The sequence below is a fragment of the Hyla sarda genome, chromosome 4, assembly GCF_029499605.1.
Source record: "Hyla sarda isolate aHylSar1 chromosome 4, aHylSar1.hap1, whole genome shotgun sequence".
NCBI classification, from domain to species: domain Eukaryota; kingdom Metazoa; phylum Chordata; class Amphibia; order Anura; family Hylidae; genus Hyla; species Hyla sarda.
Window position 1 is genome coordinate 275281446 of NC_079192.1, and position 24297 is coordinate 275305742.

The 24297-nt window shown below is 42.7% G+C and overlaps 1 protein-coding gene across 1 annotated transcript in view; it reads left to right on the forward strand.

The window, feature by feature from the left end:
• C4H3orf20 (chromosome 4 C3orf20 homolog) overlaps positions 1-24297 on the forward strand; it is a 48116-nt gene that overhangs the window by 9734 nt on the left and 14085 nt on the right. Inside the window, exons 4-15 of the mRNA XM_056574311.1 lie at positions 2948-3051; positions 3284-3846; positions 6203-6277; positions 7991-8090; positions 9989-10213; positions 11730-11873; positions 12435-12555; positions 13466-13597; positions 13682-13792; positions 16771-16924; positions 17112-17358; positions 21671-21763. Coding sequence (XP_056430286.1) covers positions 2948-3051; positions 3284-3846; positions 6203-6277; positions 7991-8090; positions 9989-10213; positions 11730-11873; positions 12435-12555; positions 13466-13597; positions 13682-13792; positions 16771-16924; positions 17112-17358; positions 21671-21763 — 2069 coding nt within the window. The remainder of the gene's footprint in view (positions 1-2947; positions 3052-3283; positions 3847-6202; positions 6278-7990; positions 8091-9988; positions 10214-11729; positions 11874-12434; positions 12556-13465; positions 13598-13681; positions 13793-16770; positions 16925-17111; positions 17359-21670; positions 21764-24297) is intronic.

Genomic DNA, 24297 nt, shown 5'->3' on the forward strand with positions numbered 1-24297 from the left:
GACATGCTATGGGCTCACACATGAGGATGATTGGCAAGCCAGGAGCCTGCACAGAGCCCTGCTTGTCGTGTCCCCACTTCCTTTTATTTGGACTCCTCACAGACAATAGCTGCAGGGACAGCACTTTTTCACCCATAAATATACACATTTTTTAACCAATGTATATTACAAATCTACATATAATTGTATTATCTACATTATATAAAAACATTTTGTTGACGACAGGTAAACTTTAAATGATAAAGGGCATGTGGATATCATTAAGGAGGATACCCCATTTGTGATGCCTTCTATGTGCCAGAATGGAATCTCAGCCATTAAGAGCTGCTCCTGCTTTGGTAAACTTGAAAAGTTCATGTCTTACATAGAAGCCCATAAAATGTAAGGCTAGGGCTACACTGCGATGTTGCATGCAATGTTAGTCAATGGTGTGACGGTTGCAATTGCAACCTAGTGTGACTAGCAGAACAGTCACAAACTCCTTGATGGATTTTTGGTAGCAAGTCACAAGCCGCAAACATCTTTGCCATCATTGACCACACTATAATTTGCATGTGACGGCAACCTGTCAGTGATTTTTGTGCTGCAGCCAATATGCAACTGTAACGAAATTGTGCAACAGTTAGTCTCCGACAAGTTTCACTAAATATTTTGGTCGTAGGACTTGGGTGAAACTTTCTGTCCCATGAGCAATGTTTGATGAATTTCCAAAGTGGATCCATACCATTTGCAATGCTTCGAAATTGGCATTGAAAAATGAAATCCATACGTAATATCCATAGTGTGAATGGGTTCTAATTCTCTAATTTTGCCTGGGTAAGCAGGGGTAAACCAGGCATTTTCCTTACAGCTCCATGGAGTCTATTGGGGAGATTTTTCAAAACCTCTGTAGTCGAAGAGTGGCACAGGGCTTTGAAAAATGAAAGAAGCAATCTGATTGGTTGCTATGTGCAATTGCAACTGCCCCAATCTTCCTCTACAGAGGTTTTGTTCTTCCTCTAAAATGCCATATAGGTCTGCTTTATAAGGGGAAGATCAAACTGCTTTGACTCTTTCTATATGTATGGGAATTAGGCAATCTGTATTAGATGACTAGAGCTTCAAACCACATAAAGATGTATCCGGAAATGAATTAATATGTTCACTGAAAAATAGCAGGGTAAAGCTACACACACTTTTGAAAAAATTATAAAATGACCTATTGTAGGAAGAATGAGGAGTGTTTATAGCATGCCAAATGCAGAGGAACAGGCAGGAAATGAATACAGCAGCTGCTGACTTACTGAGTAAGGGCTGCATTTACACATGGAAGATTAGCTTCAGAAATTTCTGCATCTCTAAAAACTATTCCGTTTATCTGAATGGGAACATTTCTACAATCATCTGCCACATGTGACGTCACCCTAAATCCTGACCGATATCAACCCATTCTTGCCTAATCACTGCCTGTAGCTTACCACAATTTCTGTGTTTTTGTTTGTCCACCCACTTTTTGAGGATTGACCACCAATGGATTGAGATCTGTGGAGTTTTTCAATTTTTTTTCTGGCTTTGTGATATGTTACAGAGTAAAGTGAAGGTACCTGTAAGAAAAAACTTTTCCCACAATAAATAAACCCTAATACAACAAAAAATAAAAACATTATGGATCTTAGAAGTTGAAGTGGAAGAAAACATACCGTATATACTCGAGTATAAGCCGAGTTTTTGAGCACGATTTTTCGTGCTGAAAACACCCCCCTCGGCTTATACTCGAGTGAACTCTCCACCTGCAGTGGTCTTCAACCTGCGGACCGCCAGAGGTTTCAAAACTACAACTCCCAGCAAGCCCGGGCAGCCATCGGCTGTCCGGGCTTGCTGGGAGTTGTAGTTTTGAAACTTCTGGAGGTCCGCAGGTTGAAGACCACTGCGGCCTTCGACATCATCCAGCCCCCTCTCACCCCCTTTAGTTCTGTGCAGTACTCGCCTCCGCTCGGCGCTGGTCCGGTGCTGCAGGACTGTCCGGTGAGGAGGTCGTCCGGTGAGATAGTGGTTCCGGGCTGCTATCTTCACCGGGGAGGCCTCTTCTAAGCGCTTCGGGCCTGGCCCCAGAATAGTCACGTTGCCTTGACGACGACGCAGAGGTACGTTCATTACCAACGTCCTTCTGCGTCATCGTCAAGGCAACGCCTCTATTCTGGGCCCGAAGCGCGGAGAAGAGGCGCCCCCGGTGAAGATAGCAGCCCGGAACCACTATCCCACCGGACGACCTCCCCACCGGACAGTCCTGCAGCATCGGACCAGCGCCGAGCGGAGGCGAGTACTGTACAGAACTAAAGGGAGTGAGAGGGGGCTGGATGATGTCGAAGGCCGCAGTGGTCTGCAACCTGCGGACCTCCAGAGGTTTCAAAACTACAACTCCCAGCAAGGGCTTGCTGGGAGTTGTAGTTTTGAAACCTCTGGAGGTCCGCAGGTTGAAGACCACTAAGGGCGGATGATGACAAGAGGATGATGAAGGGGGGGTGTGGGATGATGACAAGGGGATGATGAAGGGGGGTGGGGATGATGACAAGGGGATGATGACAAGGGCATGATGAAGGGGGGGGTGTGGGATGATGACAAGGGGATGATGAAGGGGGTGGGGATGATGACAAGGGGATGATGACAGGTGATGATGATGAGGGTCTGGATGATGACAGGGTGATAATGATGAGGACGTTAATGACGGGGGTCTGGATGATGACAGGGGGGGATGATGTATTTCCCACCCTAGGCTTATACTCGAGTCAATAACTTTTCCTGGGATTTTGGGGTGAAATTAGGGGCCTCGGCTTATACTCGGGTCGGTTTATACTCGAGTATATACGGTAAGCCAAAAATCTAAATTCATGGGGTCAGGAGGGGATCTTTTTTTTATTTATATAAGTGATACATGAGCATTTTTTTCATTGTTTGACTTATATTTTAGTTGAGAACCAGCACAGTAAAAAGAACTAAGAAGGTGCCAGAAGAATTACCCTCAGATATGAAGTACATGAATATTAATCCACGTCTTGCAAGCTTTATTAACAGGTAGGTTTATAATTCTTACCTTTTAATTGTTCTCATAGCTACCTAGTGCTGCTCTGTGCACACATCACAGGTATTTATTTTTGTAGTACTTATCATTTTAATTGAAATATTGTTTTATAACAATTTTTTTTGTATTGTAGTATATTATATTGTAGGATCATATTTACATTAATATTTATAAAATATTTTTATTCAAAAACCTAACTGTAAAATACTCTGTGTTTTATACCAGTCTGAATAAAAGTAAAAAAGGGGTTTCTGCCCAAGCTGAAAAGAAACAAGTGACCTCACCTAAGGAAGACAAGCTGCATAAAGAGAAGTATGGAGTGCTCCCAGAGATCGGCACATCTAGCTTTGTGAAGGGTGGTGGTGACATCCACAACCGGAAGCTCAGTCAGGGCATCAATGATGAAGATCAATTGATGAACCCATTTGAAGACTATAAATATGTTGCTCCAACCTTGCTTTATGAACTTGGAAAGCTATTGCATTTCTTCTCACAATATGAGATTGTTTTTCCTCAAGGTTTGGTGAATGTGCTAAACTACAGTTGGCAGGAGCTTATTGAAGGAGCAATATACCCCAAAAAGCAGTGTCAATCGCAGACTTCTAAGAAGACCACAGACACAAGTGCACAAATGGCTGCAGAAGAGAATGACTACAAAGTACCTGCCAATCCAGAGAATGTAGACAATGCCAAGAATAATAAAAATAAAGCCAATACTACCCTAATGGAGGGCAGCAAGGAAAAAGCAGTTCAAGACCATAGCCAGGCTAAGCCCAAGGGAAGCAAATGTAGGTTCACCTATCAATACTAGTTGTTTCTTTTTGTTAGAGATCAGCATGGTCAAGAGTTGTCTGGTTTCAACAAACCTTTTTGAGAATGCTGGTTAATCTTGGGGGTTCAACTGCTGGGAGTTATCATCTGCAGGGTTAGACATGAGTAATGCTACAGGTAAAACTAAGTAAAAGGTTGGCTACCCTTTGGAATTATTGGGCATAAAAAGATTATATGTAGACTGCGGAAAATCCGCCACAGACCCCACTGAAGCACTGAAGTTAATAGGGTCTGCGGTGGATTTTCAACAGCGGAGATTCCGCTGCCAAAAATATGCTGCGGACAGCTCGTGGAGACCACCCCCTTTTCAGTGGGAAATATGCTGCAAATTTCACCTGTGTGAATGTACCCTTAGGGTACGTTCACACCTACGTATTTTTGTTGCAGATATGATTGACTTCAATGGGTAGCAAAATCTACTACAGCAAATCTGCAGCAGATCTGCAGCAAAACATATGTACATGTGAAAGTACCCCTACGGTAGGGTCACACGTAAGGGATCCGCAGCGTATTTTATGCTGTAAATCCGCCGGTGACCCAACCCATAGTGTGCCTCCAGCTGTTACTCCGCCTCACCCCCTACCTGGCCTGCTCGCAGTGGCAATCCGACACTCCCAGCAGCCAAACAGGGGCCTGTGAGTCACTGAGTGCACTCGCAGTTTACTCAGACATCGCAGAGCAGCCGCGATGTCTGAGTACACTGCGCATGCCCGCAGTCACTCGCAGGCCCCTGTGTGGCTGCTCGGAGTGCGGAATCCCATTAAAGTCTATTGGGCTTTAATTTGATGCAGAATCTGCATTCTGTTGTGTGAATACACCCTTAGGCCGCGATCACACGACAGAAATACTTTCGCTTGGAATGTAATGTTGAAATTTCCATGCCAGATGCTTCCAGCATGGAAATTCCTTTTTCCATGTCCGCACGAAGAATGAAGACCTTCATTCTTTGTGATGATTCCGCACGGAATTCATAACTGTCTATGGAGGTGGCGCATTCCGTACAGACATTCCACCATGTGAACACGGCCTTAGGGTATGTTCACACTGAGGAATTGAAGATGAATTGAAGAGGAATAATTTCGGTCAGGAAAATCTATTTTTTTGCCATTTTGTACCTTCCGCAGAATTCGTGCGGAATTCATTTCATTAGTAAAAAAAACTTCAATGGTCTTTTAGCCACAGATACCGCCTGAAGAATGAACATGTTAATTTCTCAGGTGGAACAGAATTCTGCTAGCAGAAATTCTTCAGTTTGAACAGGGCAGTGGAAAGTCCATTAAAGTCAATGGAACTTTTATTTTAGATTAAATAGGAGCCGAATAAGCAAGCAGAATTACTAGAGTAAATTCCTCTTCAATACCTAATTGTGAGCATACCCTCATGAAACATTCACATGTGTGTATTTTGCTGCAGCTTCTCTGCAGAGGATGTTGCTACCCAATTGTAGCAACAGAATTTTTCTGCTTGGTATTTCAATGGGATTCTGCCTTAGGGTATGTTCACACTACGGAATTCCGCAGTGTGAACTTAACATTAGTGTGAATGGGTCTCCAACAGACCCGTTCACACTGCGGACCCGCCGCTGAAATTGTTCCGCGCAAAGAAAGAACATGTTCATTCTTTGCGCGTAGTCTACGAACACTGCATAGCTGTCAATGGTAACGGCGCAGTGCCTCGCGGTCCTTCCGCCGCCGCCGGCTGCCAGTCTGAATCTCTGCTCGCTGAATTCAGCGAACGGAGATTCCGTGCACACTCTGTAGTGTGAACATACCCTTACTGAGCATACTACGTAATGGCCACCACGGGTATCCTGACTCGGGCCTCTGCTGAAAGAATTGACATGTCAATTCTTTCAGCAGAATTTGCTTGGAGATGCATTGCTGTCTATGGAGATGGCACTAGCACCTATATGTCCTGCCAGTGCCAGCTATTTGCAGAGTGTACGCCTGGAATATAAATATTCTGCAGTGTGAAGTTAGCCCTATGGTACATTCACACAGGCATATTTTGCTGCAGATTTTCTGCTGCTGATTTTTCTACCAATTGAAGTCAATGGATAGGAAAATCAGTAGCAAAATATGCACATGTGAATGTACCATAAGGGCTTGTTCACACAGGCAGATTTGATTGTGAACTCGCAACATGTTTATCATCCAGTTTTTTAAGTACTGAGCAGCAAGTCTGCCTACTGTATATGTATAGGTCTTTTAATTTTAAGGGGATGTTTTATATTAAATATGTTGTTTTGTTGTTATACAGTTTTACATGTATTTTTTGCCTACAAGTAAAATATTTATTTTCCTCTTTGTCTAGCCCCTCCAAACATTGCTGCCCATTTATCAGTAACCATCAGTTTCTCAATGTCATCTAGAGTATGTGAAGACAAAGGTACACTTTAATCCCATATGGATTTTGATTATGATGCTAATATAAATAATTGTAATAATAATAATGATAAGAATATAAACAGTAGGTTTTTTTGTATGGAAGGTTATTTTCCAATTCTCTATTTCTCTTCTGTTATTTTGTCCATCAATCAAACTTTGTCCATCGATCATAGCATCCAAAAGCAAAATGTACAGTTATGGCCGTAAATTTTGGCACCCCTGAAATTTTTCAAGAAAATAAAGTATTTCTCACAGAAAAGGATTGCAGTAACACGTTTTGCTTTAAACATGTTTATTCCCTTTGTGTGTATTGGAACTAAACCAAAAAAGGGAGGGGAAAAAAAGCAAATTGGTCATAATGTCACACCAAACTCCAAAAATGGTCTGGACAAAATTATTGGCACCCTTTCAAAATTGTGATGTGATGCTCCTTTAAACTCACCTGGGGCAAGTAACAGGTGTGGGCAATAGAAAAATCACACCTGAAAGCTGATAAAAAGGAGAGAAGTTCACTTAGTCTTTGCATTGTGTGTGCCACACTAAGCATAGACAACAGAAAGAGGAGAAGAGATCTGTCCGAGGACTTGAGAACCAAAATTGTGAATAAAATATCAACAATCTAAAGGTTACAAGTCCATCTCCAGATATCTAGATTTGCCTTTGTCCACATTGCTTAACATTATCAAGGAGTTTGCAAACCCTGACACTGTAGCTAATCTCCCTGTGTGTGGACAGAAGAGAAAAACTGATGAAAGGTGTCAACGCAGGATAGTCCGGATGGTGGATAAGCAGCCTCTAACAATTCCAAAGATATTCAAAGCTGTCCTGCAGGCTCAGGGAGCATCAGTGTCAGCGCAAACTATCCGTCGACATTTAAATGAAATGAAACGCTATGGCAGGAGACCCAGGAGGACCCCACTGCTGACACAGAGACATAAAAAAGCAAGATCACATTTTGCCAAAATGAAATTGAGTAAGCCAAAATCCTTCTGGGAAAACGTCTTGTGGACAGATGAGACCAAGATAGCTGAGAGGTGTAAGGAGCTTATTGATGGTTATAGGGAGCGACTGATTTCAGTTATTTTTTCCAAAGGGTGTGCAACCAAATATTAAGTTAAGGGTGCCAATAATTTTGCCCAGCCCATTTTTGGAGTTTGGTTTGACATTATGTCCAATTTACTTTTTCCCCCTAATTTTTTGGTTTAGTTCCAATACACACAAAGGGAATAAACATGTGTATAGCAAAACATGTGTTACTGCAATCCTTTTCTGTGACAAATAGTTCATTTTCTAGAAAAATTTCAGGGGTGCCAACATTTACGGCCATGACTGTATACTGTTTATTGCTGCTCCTTTATCTAGAGTTGGCCATAACATGCACCAGAATGACCTATTAGAGTAAATGATCTTCAGAAAGTTTGTCTCACGCTCAGGATGCCCGTCTGCGCCAACTGTTCTGGCCTCTTTAAAAACACATCATGACCATGAACCATTTATAACATATACAATGGACTCTATTGCTCATGCATTTAAACAAAATGTTTTGCAGTACTTTATCCAAAATGAGAAAATAATCATGACGTCTTTTCCCTGCTTCAGTCTATTTACCAGCTGAGTACAATGTAGTTTAATGTAAATGTCTGTATCTCTTGTAGTAACAGCTACTCCAGCATATTAACCTTCTTTTTTTTTTATTCTTTGTGTCTTTGGTCAGGATGGATTTCACAAACAAATGAATCCAAATCTGAGGATATGGAGTGGAAAGGGTTGATTTCCTGGGCTTTGGAGAGACTGCAAATTGCACAGATCCAAATGTAAGGACCACCATATAGTAAATCATGTGGTTACTACACTGAAAGATTACTGCATTAGGAACATCTACTCAATAATGGGTTGGTTCACCTCTTGTGAATGATCACATCTTGCAGGCTTCAGGGGGAACAGATTCCAAATGATGGTGAGTCCTTCATGCAGAAGCTCCATCATGTTGTGCACTTTTTCTTGAGGATTAGGGGCAGAACTCACAGCTTTCAACATATTCCAAACATGTTCTATGTGCTTACAGTCTAATGAGTTTGGGGGCCACTACAATGTGGAGAATGTATTGTCATGCTTCTCAAGCCACTCCTTAGTCATCTGAACCAGATGACATGGAGCATTGTCCATTAGAAAGATACCACTGTGGTTGGAGAATACCTATTGAAGATATAAGTGCAGATGGTCAGCTAAGAGCTCCCAATGCATTCATCATTAAAGGATAAGTCTCATGCTGGAAAATGTATCCCCTATCCAAAGGATAAGTTTTAGATTGTGGGGAGTACTAGCGCTGGGACCCCCCGTGATCTCCTGTACGGAGCCCCTGTGCTTTAGCACAGGAGCGCGTCACGACCCCGCCCGAAGCAGAGCCTGCCACACCCCCTCCATATAGTTCTATGGGAGAGCCGTTGAGCAACCTTCAGCTCTCCCATAAAGCTTTATGGAGGGGGAGTGGCGGCCCCCACTTCGGGCGGAAGTTTTGTTTTCTAGCATGAGACTTATCCTTTAAAGGAGATATATCATGCAGAAAAACGTATACCCTATCCAAAGGTAGGGGATATGTTTTAGATGGCAGGTGGTCTGACCGCTGGGACCCCCCCATTAACTCTTGCACGGGACCCGAATGAACGGAAGAAATAGTGCATGCACTATTTTTCCCTTACTATCGTCCGTCACAAAATAACGGCCGTTATTAATAACGGGCGATAACGGGTTAAAACAGCTATTAGAAAAATCCCATAGACTATATTGGGATTTTCTAACGGCTGTTAGTAATTTTGTACCGGCCGTATAACTGCCGATTTCCTAACGGGCGTTCATAACGGAAGTGTTTTTATAGTGTGAAAGGGGCCTTACTTGTATACTTGCGGCTGCAGACTTGACTTGACGCCTCCTATGACTCCACACACTCTTAGGCTTGACTGCACCTCAGCAAAGACTCAGGAACTAAGAAAGAGAAGAGACTCCTCCCAGGGCTTTTATGGGGGAGACTCTGGTGAGGTCCCATTGGTCACCCTTAAGTCACCTGGTCACTGATACCTCCTGGATTACAATCACATGACTACTCACATGACAACTGGTGATAACATGTTAACCTTTCCTAAAGATACAACATTCTTAAACACATAACATAGGGTATAATATACAATTACAGCAGAACAGATGCAGGGGGGGGGGGGGCGCGGGGCGGCAGGGGACACTGCAGGGAGGCTGCCTGACAGGGTAGCAAGGGTACGGGGTAAAAACTCCCATACTGGGCCACCACACATGGGTTAACTGAATTGGACAGGTAAGTATGCTTCTTTGTTATTTGCCCTGTAGCCCAAGCCATATCAGCTGTTGTACGCCCTGGAAGAAGTTGTATAGTCTCCCCAGTCAGACATGGTGCTCCCGACTGCTACCTCTAACTGTTCAGAGCAAGAAAGGTTTGCTATAATGATTTGCTCTTGCTTTGCATAGTGTCTGACAGAGAGTGACAGCAGAAAGCACTCTGGTCAGTCTGAAAAGAACAACTCAACTTCCTCTGGAGCATACAGCAGCTGAGAAGTACTGGAAGAGTTAAGATTTTTAAATAGAAGTAATTTACAAATTTGTATACCTTTCTGGCACCAGTTGATTTAAAGTTTTAAGTTCTTATGTTAAGATTATTATTTTTATTATCATCATCATTTTACAGAAACAAAGAGTTATCTTTGTTAAATGAAAAAGGATTCTGCAAACCTGTTATCCTCCGATACTATGAAACTACAAAAAAAGATTTAATAATAAAGAAAAGGAAACACATTAAGCCTTCACTACCTGTGCTGACAAATGGAAAACCCCATATTCCAGACATCATACGGGAAAATTCTTCTCTGCGCAAACTCCACTATTCGCTCATTGATGGTTCTACATTGGTTTAATATCCTTTTAATGTAAATATTGATGAACGATGTGCTGTAGTTTATTTTATAAATGGCTATCAAAAGAAATATTGAAAGGAGATACACTGCTAGACAATACTATGTTCTAGCAGAAAGTGTAAGGCTTTATAGGTTACAATGGCAAAAACATACATACACATCACATGGGAAAAGCAAATGATACAAAGGACAAAAATGTTCATACAATAGTGTTTGGTCCTGTCACACAAACAGGTATACACAATAGTTATCATTACCGCATTTTTTGCCGTATAAGACGCACTTTTTCTTCCCCAAAACTGGGGGGAAAAAGTTGGTGCGTCTTATACGGCAAATACACACACCTATCGTGGTGGTCCCTGCAGCCATCAACGGCCGGGACCCGCGGCTAATACAGGACATCACCGATCGCGGTGGTGCCCTGTGTTAACCCTTCAGACACGGCGATCAAAGCGGACCGCCGCGTCTGAAGGGAAAGTGACACTAACCCGGCTGCTCAGTCGCGCTGTTCGGGACCGCCGCAGTGAAATCGCGGCGTCCCGAACAGCTTACAGGACACAGGGATGGACCTTACCTGCCTCCTCAGTGTCTGCTCCGTGCCGGGATTCCCTGCATGGCTGGCGCTCTCTTTCGTCGTCATCACTTTGTCGCGCACGCCGTCCCGTCATCCAATGGGAGCGGCATGCGTAGCGTCGTGATGACGGCGATGGAGAGCGTGGATCCCGGGGAAGAAGACGTCCGGAGAGTCGGGGACACCAGAGGGACGCGGCGACAGTGATGGAGCGACATCCAGGGCAGCGGTGACGGTCCGGAGTGGCGGGGACACGTGAGTACTACCTCCTATACCAGTGGTCTTTAACCTGCGGACCTCCAGATGTTGCAAAACTACAACTCCCAGCATGCCCGGACAGCCAACGGCTGTCCGGGCATGCTGGGAGTTGTAGTTTTGCAACATCTGGAGGTCCGCAGGTTGAAGATCACTATTGGGTTCAGAATCTTTTTTTTCTAGATTTTGCACATTATATGCCGGTGCATCCTATAGGGCGAAAAATACGGTAGGTTAGACATACAAGCCACACTTACCTCCTGGAACACATGCATTATAATCCTATTATTAACTGGTCCTACCACATGTCTCAAAATCATATTATAGACAAATCTTTCTGCTCATACCCCACAATTATCTTATAGTTTCAGCCTGGCACAGCATTCATTATTATCATATTAAAGGGGTACTGAGCGGCAGTGTGATGTTTGGAGCCCCGGCCTCCTCTTCTTCTTGGTACCAGGACCTAATGTGTCACACTGCAGCTCAGCCAATAGTGGCCGAGTAGGGACATCACTGCTGCCGATCATTAGCTGAGCAGCAGTCTGATGCGTCGACCCCTGGCAACCAGGAAGAGGACCGCAGCAAAGGGCTGGGAGCAGAATACCAGAGGCAAGTGGCGGGAGGCAAGTTTGTTTTTTTTTAACATTTTGAAATTATATTAAATCTTCCCTTAACTCACAATTTATTTATCCTTCTGGACATCTGGCTGTGTGTCATAGCCACTCTGGTCTGGCATGTGGAGGTTTTTATACTAATATATTTTCCCCTGAGCAGAGCATGCTGGGCACATTCACCCCATTTGGACATGGCAGCCTTCATTCTCCTGAAAGGTTAGTACTGTAGTATATCAGGTTTTCAAAGATAAGTATACACAAGTTAATATGTTACTAATAAATTAGCTCATTGACTACAGTATTTAATCCATGGTTTCTTATATTGAGAGTTTTAACAGACCACGTACAACATGAAGAATATACAAAGATGCAGAAATCTACAGCCCAATCTATTAGGCTACAGGAATCAGGAATATAACTTTAATATATATTTTCTCAAGGGGCGACACACCTTCTTTACCATGAGAACTGTGAACTTATGGAACAGTCTACCTCAGGAACTGGTCACAGCAGGAAAAATTAACAGCTTTAAAACAGGATTGGATACATTCCTGGAACAAAATAACATTAATGCTTATGAAGAAATATAAAATCCCATCCCTTCCCCAATATCACGCCACACCCCTACCCCTTAATTCCCTGGTTGAACTTGATGGACATATGTCTTTTTTCGACCGTACTAACTATGTAACTATGTAACTATATGTTTTTAGCTAGTGAATCATTCGGTAGTTTTTTTTGTGTGATCACTTGACGGTCGGTTTTAATATTTTGTAGTAATGTTTTCCTACTGCAATACAACCAAGTTGGAGGATTGTTGACAAGTAAAGAAGGAGAAACAATGAAAGAATGGGACTGGCCAAAAAAGGGCAAACTATCGGATCCCTTTACAGTGCAGGTAATATGACTATTGAATGATGTGGTAACTGGTATCTTCAGATAGAGCACTAACATGTAAGCTTTATATTGGAGGCACTGAATTCAGTGTTAATTTTATAGAAGTTTTACTGAATAACAATCTAAAGGTGCTTTCTTGCACTTGTACATGTAGTTACTAATGCAGATATATGTGCCCTCTGGTTCTCATATTCTCAGCCCAAAGTTACTGAAACTATTGTTGAGGATCTTCTCAGGTTGGTACATTATGATGCAAAATGTAGACTTTTCTTTACTTACTCTCTGCGATGGTCTTGCGACACACCACCTGGAAAGGGGCATCCAGGGAAGTCTTCCTGACATGGCAGACAGGCAGCACTAACTTCGACCATAGGCAAACTGAAAGATAAGTGTATTCAAGAGATGACCTTGTTCAGCTTTCTCCTCTCAAAGTTCTCCCTCTCAGAGACTGGAATCTTGTAGCATATCCTCACAGTCTGGATGGAACAGGAACAAGAACAATGACTAGGTGTAGGCATGCATAGCAGCAACAAGGACTAGGAAAAATACACACTATGCTGGCTGTCTAAATCTTTCAGCAAGTGCAGGGCTAGGAGATGTTACTCTGGCAAAAGTCAGGTCTAGACTGGTTCTCACAGGTCTACATGTTCTCCTGGGATATAGAGGCTGGAGAAGGGACATTCTTCTGCTAGGGGAATCTTTGCAGTGGGGCACCATGTGGTCAAATTTTGGGACCATGCAAACCCAAATGGATTGTGTAAAGTGGATATTCACTTTAAATCTATTACTCAGTTTTCTCTTGTAAGGCAGAAGACAAGACAGTCTGTTTTGTTTTTCTACTTTTTCATCTGCATCTGCTTTCTTTTTTTTTGTTCCACACTTTATCAGAGTACTCCTTCCTTCTTATCTAGGTCAATGAATATGTCTCTGTTAAGATTGCTGGCCAGTATGCTATTTGCCTAATCTTTAGGTGGCAGCATGAGACCGTACGTTTATCTCTGTCACCAATTCTGGATGTCCCTCCTCCACAAATGGAAGATTTGGTAAGCTTATAGGAATACTGGAGGATGCTCATAATAGTTTGGGTACAGTGCTTGATATATTGCTCATCATGCTCTATGTCATAGGGCCAGCTCATGACAAGTGAGAATTTCTCCTCAAGAAATGCAAGAGAAATGACCAAAGCAAACAAAAAGAAAGCAAAAGACAAGGATGCAAAGAGGAGCCCAAAGAAAACTGTAAATAAAATTATGATTTCTAAGTTTTCTAGCCTATGGCATTGATATAAATGCCATTTTTATTTGTCAGACCAGGTGTCTACTGTGTCTACGATATCTATTTATATAGGATAACAACTATCTAAAACTTATTGCAGTAAAACAAAGCTAGTAGTTTATTCACCCATATATGTGCAATCAGGGGCGGACACAGACAGCATAGGGCCCCTGTGAAAAGAACGTGCCTGCCCCCCCCCCCCCCCCCCCCCATACATCAATTGTTCAGCTAGGAGATAAATATGAGATAGATATAGATAGATATGAGATAGATAGATATGAAATAGATAGATAGATATGCGATAGATAGATATGAAATAGATAGATATGAGATAGATAGATAGATAGACAGATAGATATGAGATAGATAGATAAGATAGATAGCTAGAAATGAGATAGATAGATATGAGATAGATAGATAGATAGATATGCGATAGATAGATAGATATGAGATAGACAGATAGATAGATAATGAGATAGATGAGATAGATAGATAGATAGATATGAGATAGATAGATATGAGATAGATAGATATGAGATAGATAGATATGAAATAGATAGATATAAGATAGATAGATAGATATGAGATGGAAATATAGATAGATAATTGATAGATATGAGATGGATATGAGATAGATAGATAGATATGAGATGGATGGATAGATAGATAGATGGGAGATAGATATGAGATAGATATGAGATAGATAGAAAGATATTAGATGGATAGATAGATGATAGATATGAGATAGATAGATAGATAGATAGATAGATAGATGATAGATAGGACATGGATATCTTTTTATCAACCAGGGTGCCTCCAGATGTTGCAAAACTAAAAAACTACAACTCCTAGGCCTTTGGCTGTTGAGGTATGCTGGGAGTTGTAGTTTTGCAACAGCTGGAGGCACCCTGTGGGATGGATAGATCAATTGGTAGATAGATAGTGTTTTCCAATCAGGGTGTCTTCAGCTGTTGCAAAACTACAACTCCCAGCATGCCTGGACTGTAGTTTTGCAACAGCTGGAGGCACCATGGTAGGAAAACACTGATCTATGCCCAGTCAATCTATCTATCTCAGTGTTTACCAACCAGTGTGCCTCCAGCTGTTGCAAAACTAAACTCCCAGCATACCCGGACAGTCTTTAGCTGTCTGGAAGTTGTAGTTTTTAACAGCTGGAGGCTCCCTGGTTGGGAAACACTGCCTTAATGGATTAATGATAAATAAACAAGCAGTGTGTCCACATGTTGTGGCCCCAGTGGGGTCACTTTCCCTCCTCCGGGGTCCACAGGTCACCTACAGGTCACATTACAAGAACAATTTTTTGAAAAATCGCAGCAAAAATTGTGCAGTTTTACAGCGATTTCGAAAAATCGCGGTAAAACCGCGCCATTTTTGCCGCAATTTTTCCCAAAAATTGTTCTTGTAATGTGACCCGTGGACACCAGAGCAGGGAAAGTGACCCCACTGGGATGCTACCCCCCAGCCCCAGGTTATACTGCTAGTGAGAAGAGAGGCAGGACAGGGGACATAACTTACCCTCACAGCCGCTGTGCTCCTGGGAGGCCTGTCAGCTCTCGGCCTCCATCCTCTTCCTGTGCTGGGGGCGGAGCCATGAATCAGATGCCTTCATCCTTGCGCTACTGCGTGTCACCCTAATGATACCGGAGCAGGAGCAGCGCAGGGATTGTAAAAAAAATATATATGTCCTGGATCCTCATCAGCTGCACCTCTCTCTCAAGGGGGCCCTTGGCCAGTACCTGAGGGCCCATGTGTAGTGGCGGGCCCCTGTGCAGCTGAACATGCTGCACATGTGATTTGTCCGCCCCTGTGTGCAATGTTTTAGCTCCTACATATGCCTAAATATTAACATCTGATACTTACAATCATGTTCATTTTCATTTCAAGTAGTTTGTTTGCTAATTGCTCTTTCAAGAATACAGTATATACTACATGTATTGTGGTGAGGGTGTGATGAGGGCAGATGGGATTACCCTAAGGGCAGATGGCATTAACCCCTTGTGTTTGTGACGCCAGAGCGTGGTTTTAACTCTTCACCACCCGAAGGTATATCACTGGATCCTGGGCTAGGCACGGGGGACAAATAATTACTCTGACGCCAAGTTACGGAACAACGGCAGCTTCACGGAGTCAGACAGGTGTAACAGTCTATACAACTTGGCTGGGCCCAAGGAGGTGACCAGTGACTTCAGAGACCTCAAGGCTTGCTGGGACTTATGGTGGATTGGGACAATTTGCTGCAGAACCACGCTGACTGAAGACAGATTGACTCGGACTGACTTGACTATGGCAAACTATGACTGACTTCACCACTTCTGTAGCCTATCAGGCTTTGACTTGACCTGTGGGGTACTGGACTTTAGGATCCGTGGCTGCATGGTAGACTTTAGGCCTCCTCTGGACTCCAGACACACACCTAAGACTTGACCTTACCGCAACTCAGCAAAGACTTAAAAAGAGAGAGGAGGCTCCACCCAGGGCTTATATGGGGTGACTCTGGTGGGGTCCCATAAGTCATCCTTAGGTCACATGGTCACTGGTACCTCAGTGGGTTACAATCACATGACAACGGGTCTTAAAGGCTTAACACATATTATATACAATACTCTATATAACAAGCATAGAAGCAGATATACAAAGGAACAGGTGCAGAGGGTGCCAGGGGTCATTGTATGGAGGCTGCCTGACAGGGCAGCAAGGGAACAGGGGTGCAACTCTTGTATTGGGCCACCACAGTATTATAACCTGTAATATTGTATACATGTCTACATTACTTGGCTTGGTAAAATGCTTGTACTCTAATAGGAGATGGGTTTTGTCCCCATACTAAGCTGGCCTTACATAGGGTTGCATAATATGATGTCAGATCCACTTCAAGAAGTCAATGATTTCTAACCAAATATGTATTCCTTTTCTAAATAAGACAATTTTAGCAGAGATAGCAAAGACCCTTGTAATTCCTGAGGATCATATTAGTCCTTCAAATGACTTCAATGCAGCTGTTGAGCTCAGGAAGCTTCATCGAAAAATCAGAAATATTGTAGATGACTGGATGGAGCATTACCGCTTGGCTTCAGGTAAGTTTATTATTTCATTGCTATGTAAAAACTTTGGAAGACGGCCAAGCTAGCATAGAGTTCCTTTTTGCCATGCAATGCCTTTTTCTATATATTTTTGCACTTAGTTTATGTTTACTACTATGCATCAGTGATGTTTTGTAGGATTATATAGGTAAGCTGATAGTACGGCCATTTGATTTTGCAGGAATTGATTCTCCACATATACAGAAGATGTCTGATGCTCCACCAAAAATGTCAAGAAAAAGGAAAGTCCAATCTGCTGCTGCATTCCCAGTTACATCACCTGCTTCAAAGTCGCACCCTGTCACAGAAACAGATGTAGAGAGTGCACTTCAGAAGGAAAGGTTCCTTCTACATGGGCGCTTTCTATCAGCCCCTGCTCATCATCATAATATGAAATGGAATACATCCCTGAGCTCTGCTTCACCCAGGTATGGAAGCATTCCTTACATGACGAGTTAAAAACATATAAAGAGGCTGTTGGGTCTGCTCCATTAAAGGGTTTGTTCAGGATAAGAAAGAAAAAAAAATAATTTTTTGGAAATAGAGGCATGTCCATGTGTTGTGTCTGATATTAATGTGAATTGAGGCTGAACTCCAATATAAGACACAACCCTAACCCCAAGTTTGGCAACTTATCCCCTATCCACAAGGTATTAGTGTCTCATCATGGCTGGGACCCCTCGCAAACTCCCAAATCTCCCTATGCATGGAAAAAGAAGTATAAATTCATTATATTTCCTATTTCTTTTGAATCAGCTTTTGGTTTGGGATCAAAAATTCCACAGTCAGTTTTACAAAAAAAACTGTTTTGTGTGATGGTGCGACGACAAGTGTTTTTCTAAAAACATGGACAGGCCGCTTGCTTAAAAAAAAAATATATAGAAAAAAAAAAAAAAAAAGGGGATAAGATACAGCTCAGCATCTCCTAGATGTACGTGTAGTCACAGACTCCATCTCCAGGTGCACAGAAAAAGCCTGCAGCCGTGTTGCCGTAGAAGGGATAATCACTTGACTTTGTAGGGAAACAAATCCATACAGAGAATGGCACCAGCACTCCGGAGTGGTAGGGATAAAAACGAATCCTTTATTGTTGATCCATAGAGATAAAATACTTCATGCTTACCTTTTCTCAGTTCCCATAGCCTCCGCCATCAGCCTCCAGTTCTTTGCCGTGCTATACTTCCTTAGGCTGGAACTCCACTGAGGTTTTTTTTGCAAAACGCCGTCAAAAACGCCAATTTTCCCGCGCAGCGTTTTTTCAGTGAAAAAACGCCGCGTCCAGATGTTAGCTGCAAGTCAATGGTAAACTGCAAAATACCAGATTCACTTGGCGTTTTTCAGTTTGGCGTTTTTTTTTATCCTTTTGGCGTTTTTCAGCAATTTCAGGCTCAGAGGCTGGATTTTCAAAACGCCTTGCAAAAACCTAGTTTGGCATTTTTGCCCTGAAATCGTGGCGTTTTCCTCCCATAGAAGTCTAGAATGTTGGTTTTAAATTTTGTGTTTTTGCAGGCGTTTTTTATTCTTTTTTCGACTTTAGCGATCCAAGAAAAATATGGAGATACCTTTTTTATAAAAATTTCGTAGGGGACCATAAAAAAATTAATAAAAAAGATACAGGAGTGATGGAAAAAATTGTACCTAATGAAATGTATCTTTTTTATTATGAAATGTTTATTAATTTTTAAACAGGGATCAATTTGTGTGAGCGGGTAAAGCGCTAAAAATGTAGCCGACAATAATAAAAATGTAGTGTGTGTGCATTTTTCCCTTTTTTTTTAAAACATATTTTTTAGGTAGTACTACTACTCCCAGCATGGAACACACTGTTCCATGATGGGAGTAGTAGTTACCTGTACTTATTGATAGATCGCCCGTTGCGATCCTCTTGTATAATGTATAGATGCGGCGGCCGCTCTTCTCTGGTCCCCTGCACTGCCGTATATATACACATATTCATATTTCCTGTAGAGAGCTGTGATTGGTCAGATGGTTCCATCCAATCACAGCTCTCTGTGAGAAATCAGAATGTGTATATATGCGGCCGTGTAGGGGACCATAGGAGAGCGCCGGCCGCTGCATCTATACATTATACAGGAGCATCACCGCGGGTGCCAGGAGTGATCTTTCCTTAACTACAAGTACTACTCCCATCATGGAGTACACTCTGCTCCATGCTGGGAGCTGTAGTACCTGCATTAATAGACAGATCGCAGCGATCTGTCCATTAATGCAGGTACTACAGCTCCCAGCATGGAGCAGAGTGTGCTCCATGTTGGGAGTAGTAGTGCCTGCTAAAGGACACATCACAGCGGGTGTCACTACTGACACCCGCTGTGACCGTCCTGTCTATAGCAGAGATGCAGAGTGGCTGTATACATCGCTCACATCCCTGCTCTGCTCTGTACTCCGGGCCGGCCGCTCATTCATTCATCTTTTCCTCAGAGCTGGGATTGGCTGAAACCATCTGGCCAATCACAGCTCTGGGTGGGAAATATGAATGGCCAGTGATGTGAATAGAGCAGAGATGTGAGCGCTGTATAGAGCCACATCACTGCTATATTATGGACGATCGCATCGGGTGTCAGACTGACACCCGGGGCAATATGTCTATAGTACAGGTACTACTACTCCCAGCATGGAACAGTCTTGTTCCATGCTGGGAGTAGTAGTACTACATAAAAAATGTGGAAAAAAAAAATAAGTTAAACGAACACACACTTTATAAAAAAATATTTATAAAAATTTTGTTATAAAAAATAAACATTTAGTTAAATACATTTTTACATCCCTACTGCATCCTTTTGTTTTTTTTGGTACCCAACTATTTTGTAAAAAAAAAAAAAAGCAAAAGGGGCCAAAAACGGCAAATTCCACACAAAGGTAAAAAACGCCAGAAAAAATGCCAAAACGCAGGGAAAAACTGTGGCAGTTTTTCTGGCGTTTTTTCTGGCGTTTTTATGCCACAAAAATCGCAGGTCAAAAACCTCAGTGGAGTTCCAGCCTTATGCTGGAGCCCAATATGTTACATTGCAGCTCAGCCAGTACTAAGAACTAAGAACTTTTTTTTAGTGTCTCTGGATAACCCCTTAAGGGTCAGTTTACACGTCTTTATTTTTGCTTCAGATAGGCTGCATGAGATTAGGTACCCATTGACTTCAATGGGTAGCAAAATCTGCTGTAGCAAACCTGCAGCAAATCTGAAGCATAAAATGAAGATGTGTGAATAAACTCTAAGGGTCCGTTCAGCATGTTTCCCTTTGTGATTTTGAATCAGGGAAGGCTTTCCGTGACAGATTTTTGGCAGCGGTTTCTCTGCTGCAGAAAATCCACATCCCATTGGGATCTGCCACGTACAGCCCACCCACATTCAAACTTACAGAGGGAAACACATTGCTATCTTGCAACTTAATCCGCCTATGTGAAGAGACCCTAAGCGTTTATTCACACATCCAGGACATGCTGTATATTTAATTCTGTGTTCATTCAATTAGTTTACATTGAAATCTGCAGCATAAAATCTGCAGCTTCAAATCTACAGCAGATCCAGTATGCATGAATAGCCCCTGAAAGGGGATTTTGTATGAATAACATTTATCATCTATTTACAAACTAGATGACAAGATGTTTGATTCATGGGGGCCCCACAGCTGGAACCTCCACTAATCTTCAGAATGGGGAATCCAGCTTGGGGTCCCAGGCATATTTTCTGGAATTTAACTCTATGGGACTGCCGAAAACAGCCAAATATAGTAGAATGTGGATAGGTGATAAATGTTATTCATGGAAAGACCCTTTTAAATTAACTTAAAGGGGTATTCCGACCAAATACATCTTATCCCCTATCCAAAGCATAGGGGATAAGATGTCTGATTGCAGGGGGCCTGCCTCTGGGACCCCCCATGATCTATGTGCAGCACCCACATTCTATGCGGGGCTGCGTCTCCAGTCTCGGAAATCTCTTTGTTTCCGGGACTGGAGACGTGACGTTTAGCAACGCCCCCTCGTGACATCACACCACGCCCCCCTTCATTCATTTCTATAAGAGGTCTGTCTACTCATAGGAAAACTTCCCTATTGAAGAAGATTCTGACTTGGCATATAGGGGGAGATTTATCAAAACCTGTGCAAAGGAAAAGTTGCCCAGTTGCCCATAGCAACCAATCAGATCGCTTCTTTCATTTTGCAGAGGCCTTGTTAAAAATGAAAGAAGCGATCTGATTGGTTGCTATGGGCAACTGGGCAACTTTTCCTCTGGACAGGTTTTGATAAATCTCCCTCATAATCCCGAATCATTTTTTAAGGCTCTCAAAGAGTCATACATTGATTTTAAGGGAACCTACCTCCAGTAATTTCCTTCTGGCAAACAGCTACTTTGCATATTATTTTTCCATGAAGCATTGCACGACTTGTAGGACTCCATATGCCAGTGGACTTCAACCTGCGGACCTCCAGATGTGGCAAAACTACAACTCCCAGCATGCCCGGACAGCCAACGGCTGTCCGGGCATGCTGGGAGTTGTAGTTTTGCAACATCTGGGGGTCCGCAGGTTGGAGACCACTGCCATATGCCATTGTAATGGTCTCCTCAAGGACACACACTACTCCTAAGTCACTATGGCAATAAAATAATATGGTCAGCTTTAAGTTCAAATATTGGGCTTCCACAACGCAAACTAAATGATGGCTCTTTCTAAGTCTACATTACATTGTGTTTTATTCATTTCTATTTTGATGTTTTAGGCCTTCATCTTTTTCCAGCATGAAGCGGGAACAAATTGCTGCTGATTCGATTTTAAGTAAAAGTGGAAATGAAATAAGTGTTAATAAATCAGGGTAAGGAACCCAGGTTTGACATAGGCTTACAATTAAATTTTTTAATTTTACCATGTAAAATTTTGTATAAACCAAACTCAAAAAAGCGTGTCCATTATCATATCCCTGCGCACTGTACCAGTGGTGTACATACAAGAAAGAAGGCCCCAAAGCAAATACAGGTTCCTTATAATGGCATCTTATTTTGCCCGAGGACAGAAAGGTTAGCTGTTTATTTTCTTTGCTTTCCCTGAACCATTGGCAATACCCTCTCCATTAATTTGCTGACAATGCATTTCTGTGGAGAAAGAGAAGTTCTGCACAGTTTCTTACCAATAGCAAAAAGGAATGGACACCCCCCCCCCCCCCCCCCCCCCCCCGGACGGGCCCACTTCTCTCCTAGGGCACCATAGCAGCCGAATGGGCTATCACTATGGTACATGCCCACAAATACTTCAAAAACTATGTAGTTCTAAATGAATTCACAAATGACAAAAAGTAATAATAAAATGCATATCTTTATTACATCATTGGGTGTGTATTGGATGGCAATAATAGCTAGTTGTAAATTGTTCAATGCAAATGGTAGCCAGTAGTGTTGCTCGCGAATATTCGCAATTCGAATATTATTCGCGAATATCGCATATTCGCGAATTCGCGAATTTCGCGAATATAGCGCTATATATTCGTAATTACGAATTTTCATCTTTTTTTTTTTTTTTTCTTCACAGTACACATCACAGTGATCATCCCTCTCTGCTTCCAGCTTGTGTGGTGTAAAGAAGGCTCTAATACTACTGTGTGAGACTGGCGTGCCGAAATTCGCATATGCGAAAATTTGTGTATGCTAATTTTCACATATGCGAATTTTCGAGTATTCGAATTTCCTATATGCTAATTTTCACATATGCTGATTTTCGCACACGCGAAATTTCGCATATGCGAAAATAAAACGAAAATATAACGAATATGCGAATATTCGCGAATATATGACGAATATTCGTCCATATATTCGCGAATATTCGCGAATTCGAATATGGCCTATGCCGCTCAACACTAGTAGCCAGTAGAGATGAGCAAATTTACAGTAAATTCGATTCGTCACGAACTTCTCGGCTCGGCAGTTGATGGCTTATCCTGCATAAATGAGTTCAGCTTTCAGGTGCTCCCGTGGGCTGGAAAAGGTGGATACAGTCCTAGGAGACTCTTTCCTAGGACTGTATCCACCTTTTCCAGCCCACCGGAACACCTGAAAGCTGAACTAATTTATGCAGGATAAGTTATCAACTGCCCAGCCGAGAAGTTCGTGACGAATCGAATTTACTGTAAATTCGTTCATCTCTAGTAGCCAGCACTACAATGCTGGTTGTCAGGATCTGGGCTAGTAGCGGAGGCTGGTGGTGGATCCGCTGAGCCAGAGAGGTGATGATGTGGGCCGTACCAGGGGAACAGAGTCTAAGGAGTTACTGGTCTTCACCAGAGCCCGCCACAAAGCGGGATGGACTTGCTGCGGCGGGATCAGGCAAAGGCATAGTCGGACGAAGCAAATGGTCAGGGCAGGCAGCAAAGGTTCACAGGCGGTAGTCAGTAGCAACGGGTACGGCAACAGGCAGGGAACTTAGGAACAAAGAATGCTTTCACTCAGGCTCAAGGCAACAAAGATCCGGCAGGAGGCTGTGAGAGGAGATGGTACTTATAGCGCGGTGCACAGGTGAGGCCTAATTAAGTCCAAACAGCACTCCCTCTCACAAACCTTAACCCTTAATTAACAACTTTGGACCAGGCACCAATCACCGGTGCACTGGCCCTTTAGATCTAAGAGTCCTGGTGCGGGCGCACAAGTTGAGATGCCGGAGCATTGCCTGGGGACACACGCCATAAGCGCTCCGGTCCAGGTGCGGGGACCGGAGTGCTCGGCGTTACACTGGTTCTATGCAGAAAAAGCAATATACAGAGGATTCCACCTCACACAGACACCACTATGTAGTTTTGGCTATTAATCTATCATCAGGGGATTAAGGATTAACATCTGAAATGCGCATTGGGGTGTCTCAGTGGGGTGGACTCGCCTGGTCTGGTTCTTTTACACTGGCTGTTTCTATTTCATTGTACTGTGTTATTTTTTTTTTTTTCTTCTAATATCTTTTACATCTACTTTCAGCGTACACTCTAGCCGCATATTTCCATTTCACTTTCAGCATGGACCATAGGCTTTGACCACATCCATGGAACACTTGTATGAAAAAGCAGGTAGTCCAGCAAGGTATGGATTAAAACCGGAAAACTTTATTTAAATAATTCCATATACAAAAAGAAGACAGATACTGTTCCTTTACAGTGTGAACAACAATTATTGTTCACACTATGGAGGTACCGTACCTACTATTTGTACATGGAATCATCTGAAAAAAGTTTTCTGGCTTTAATCCATACATCGCAGGACTACCTTCTGTGGTGTCTGGGTGCGATGTGAGGTGTAGGGGCAGGTGGTGTTGCCCAGGGGAAGGTTGGTAGGCTACGGTAGTCATTACAATGGGTAAGTTGTTTTACTTATG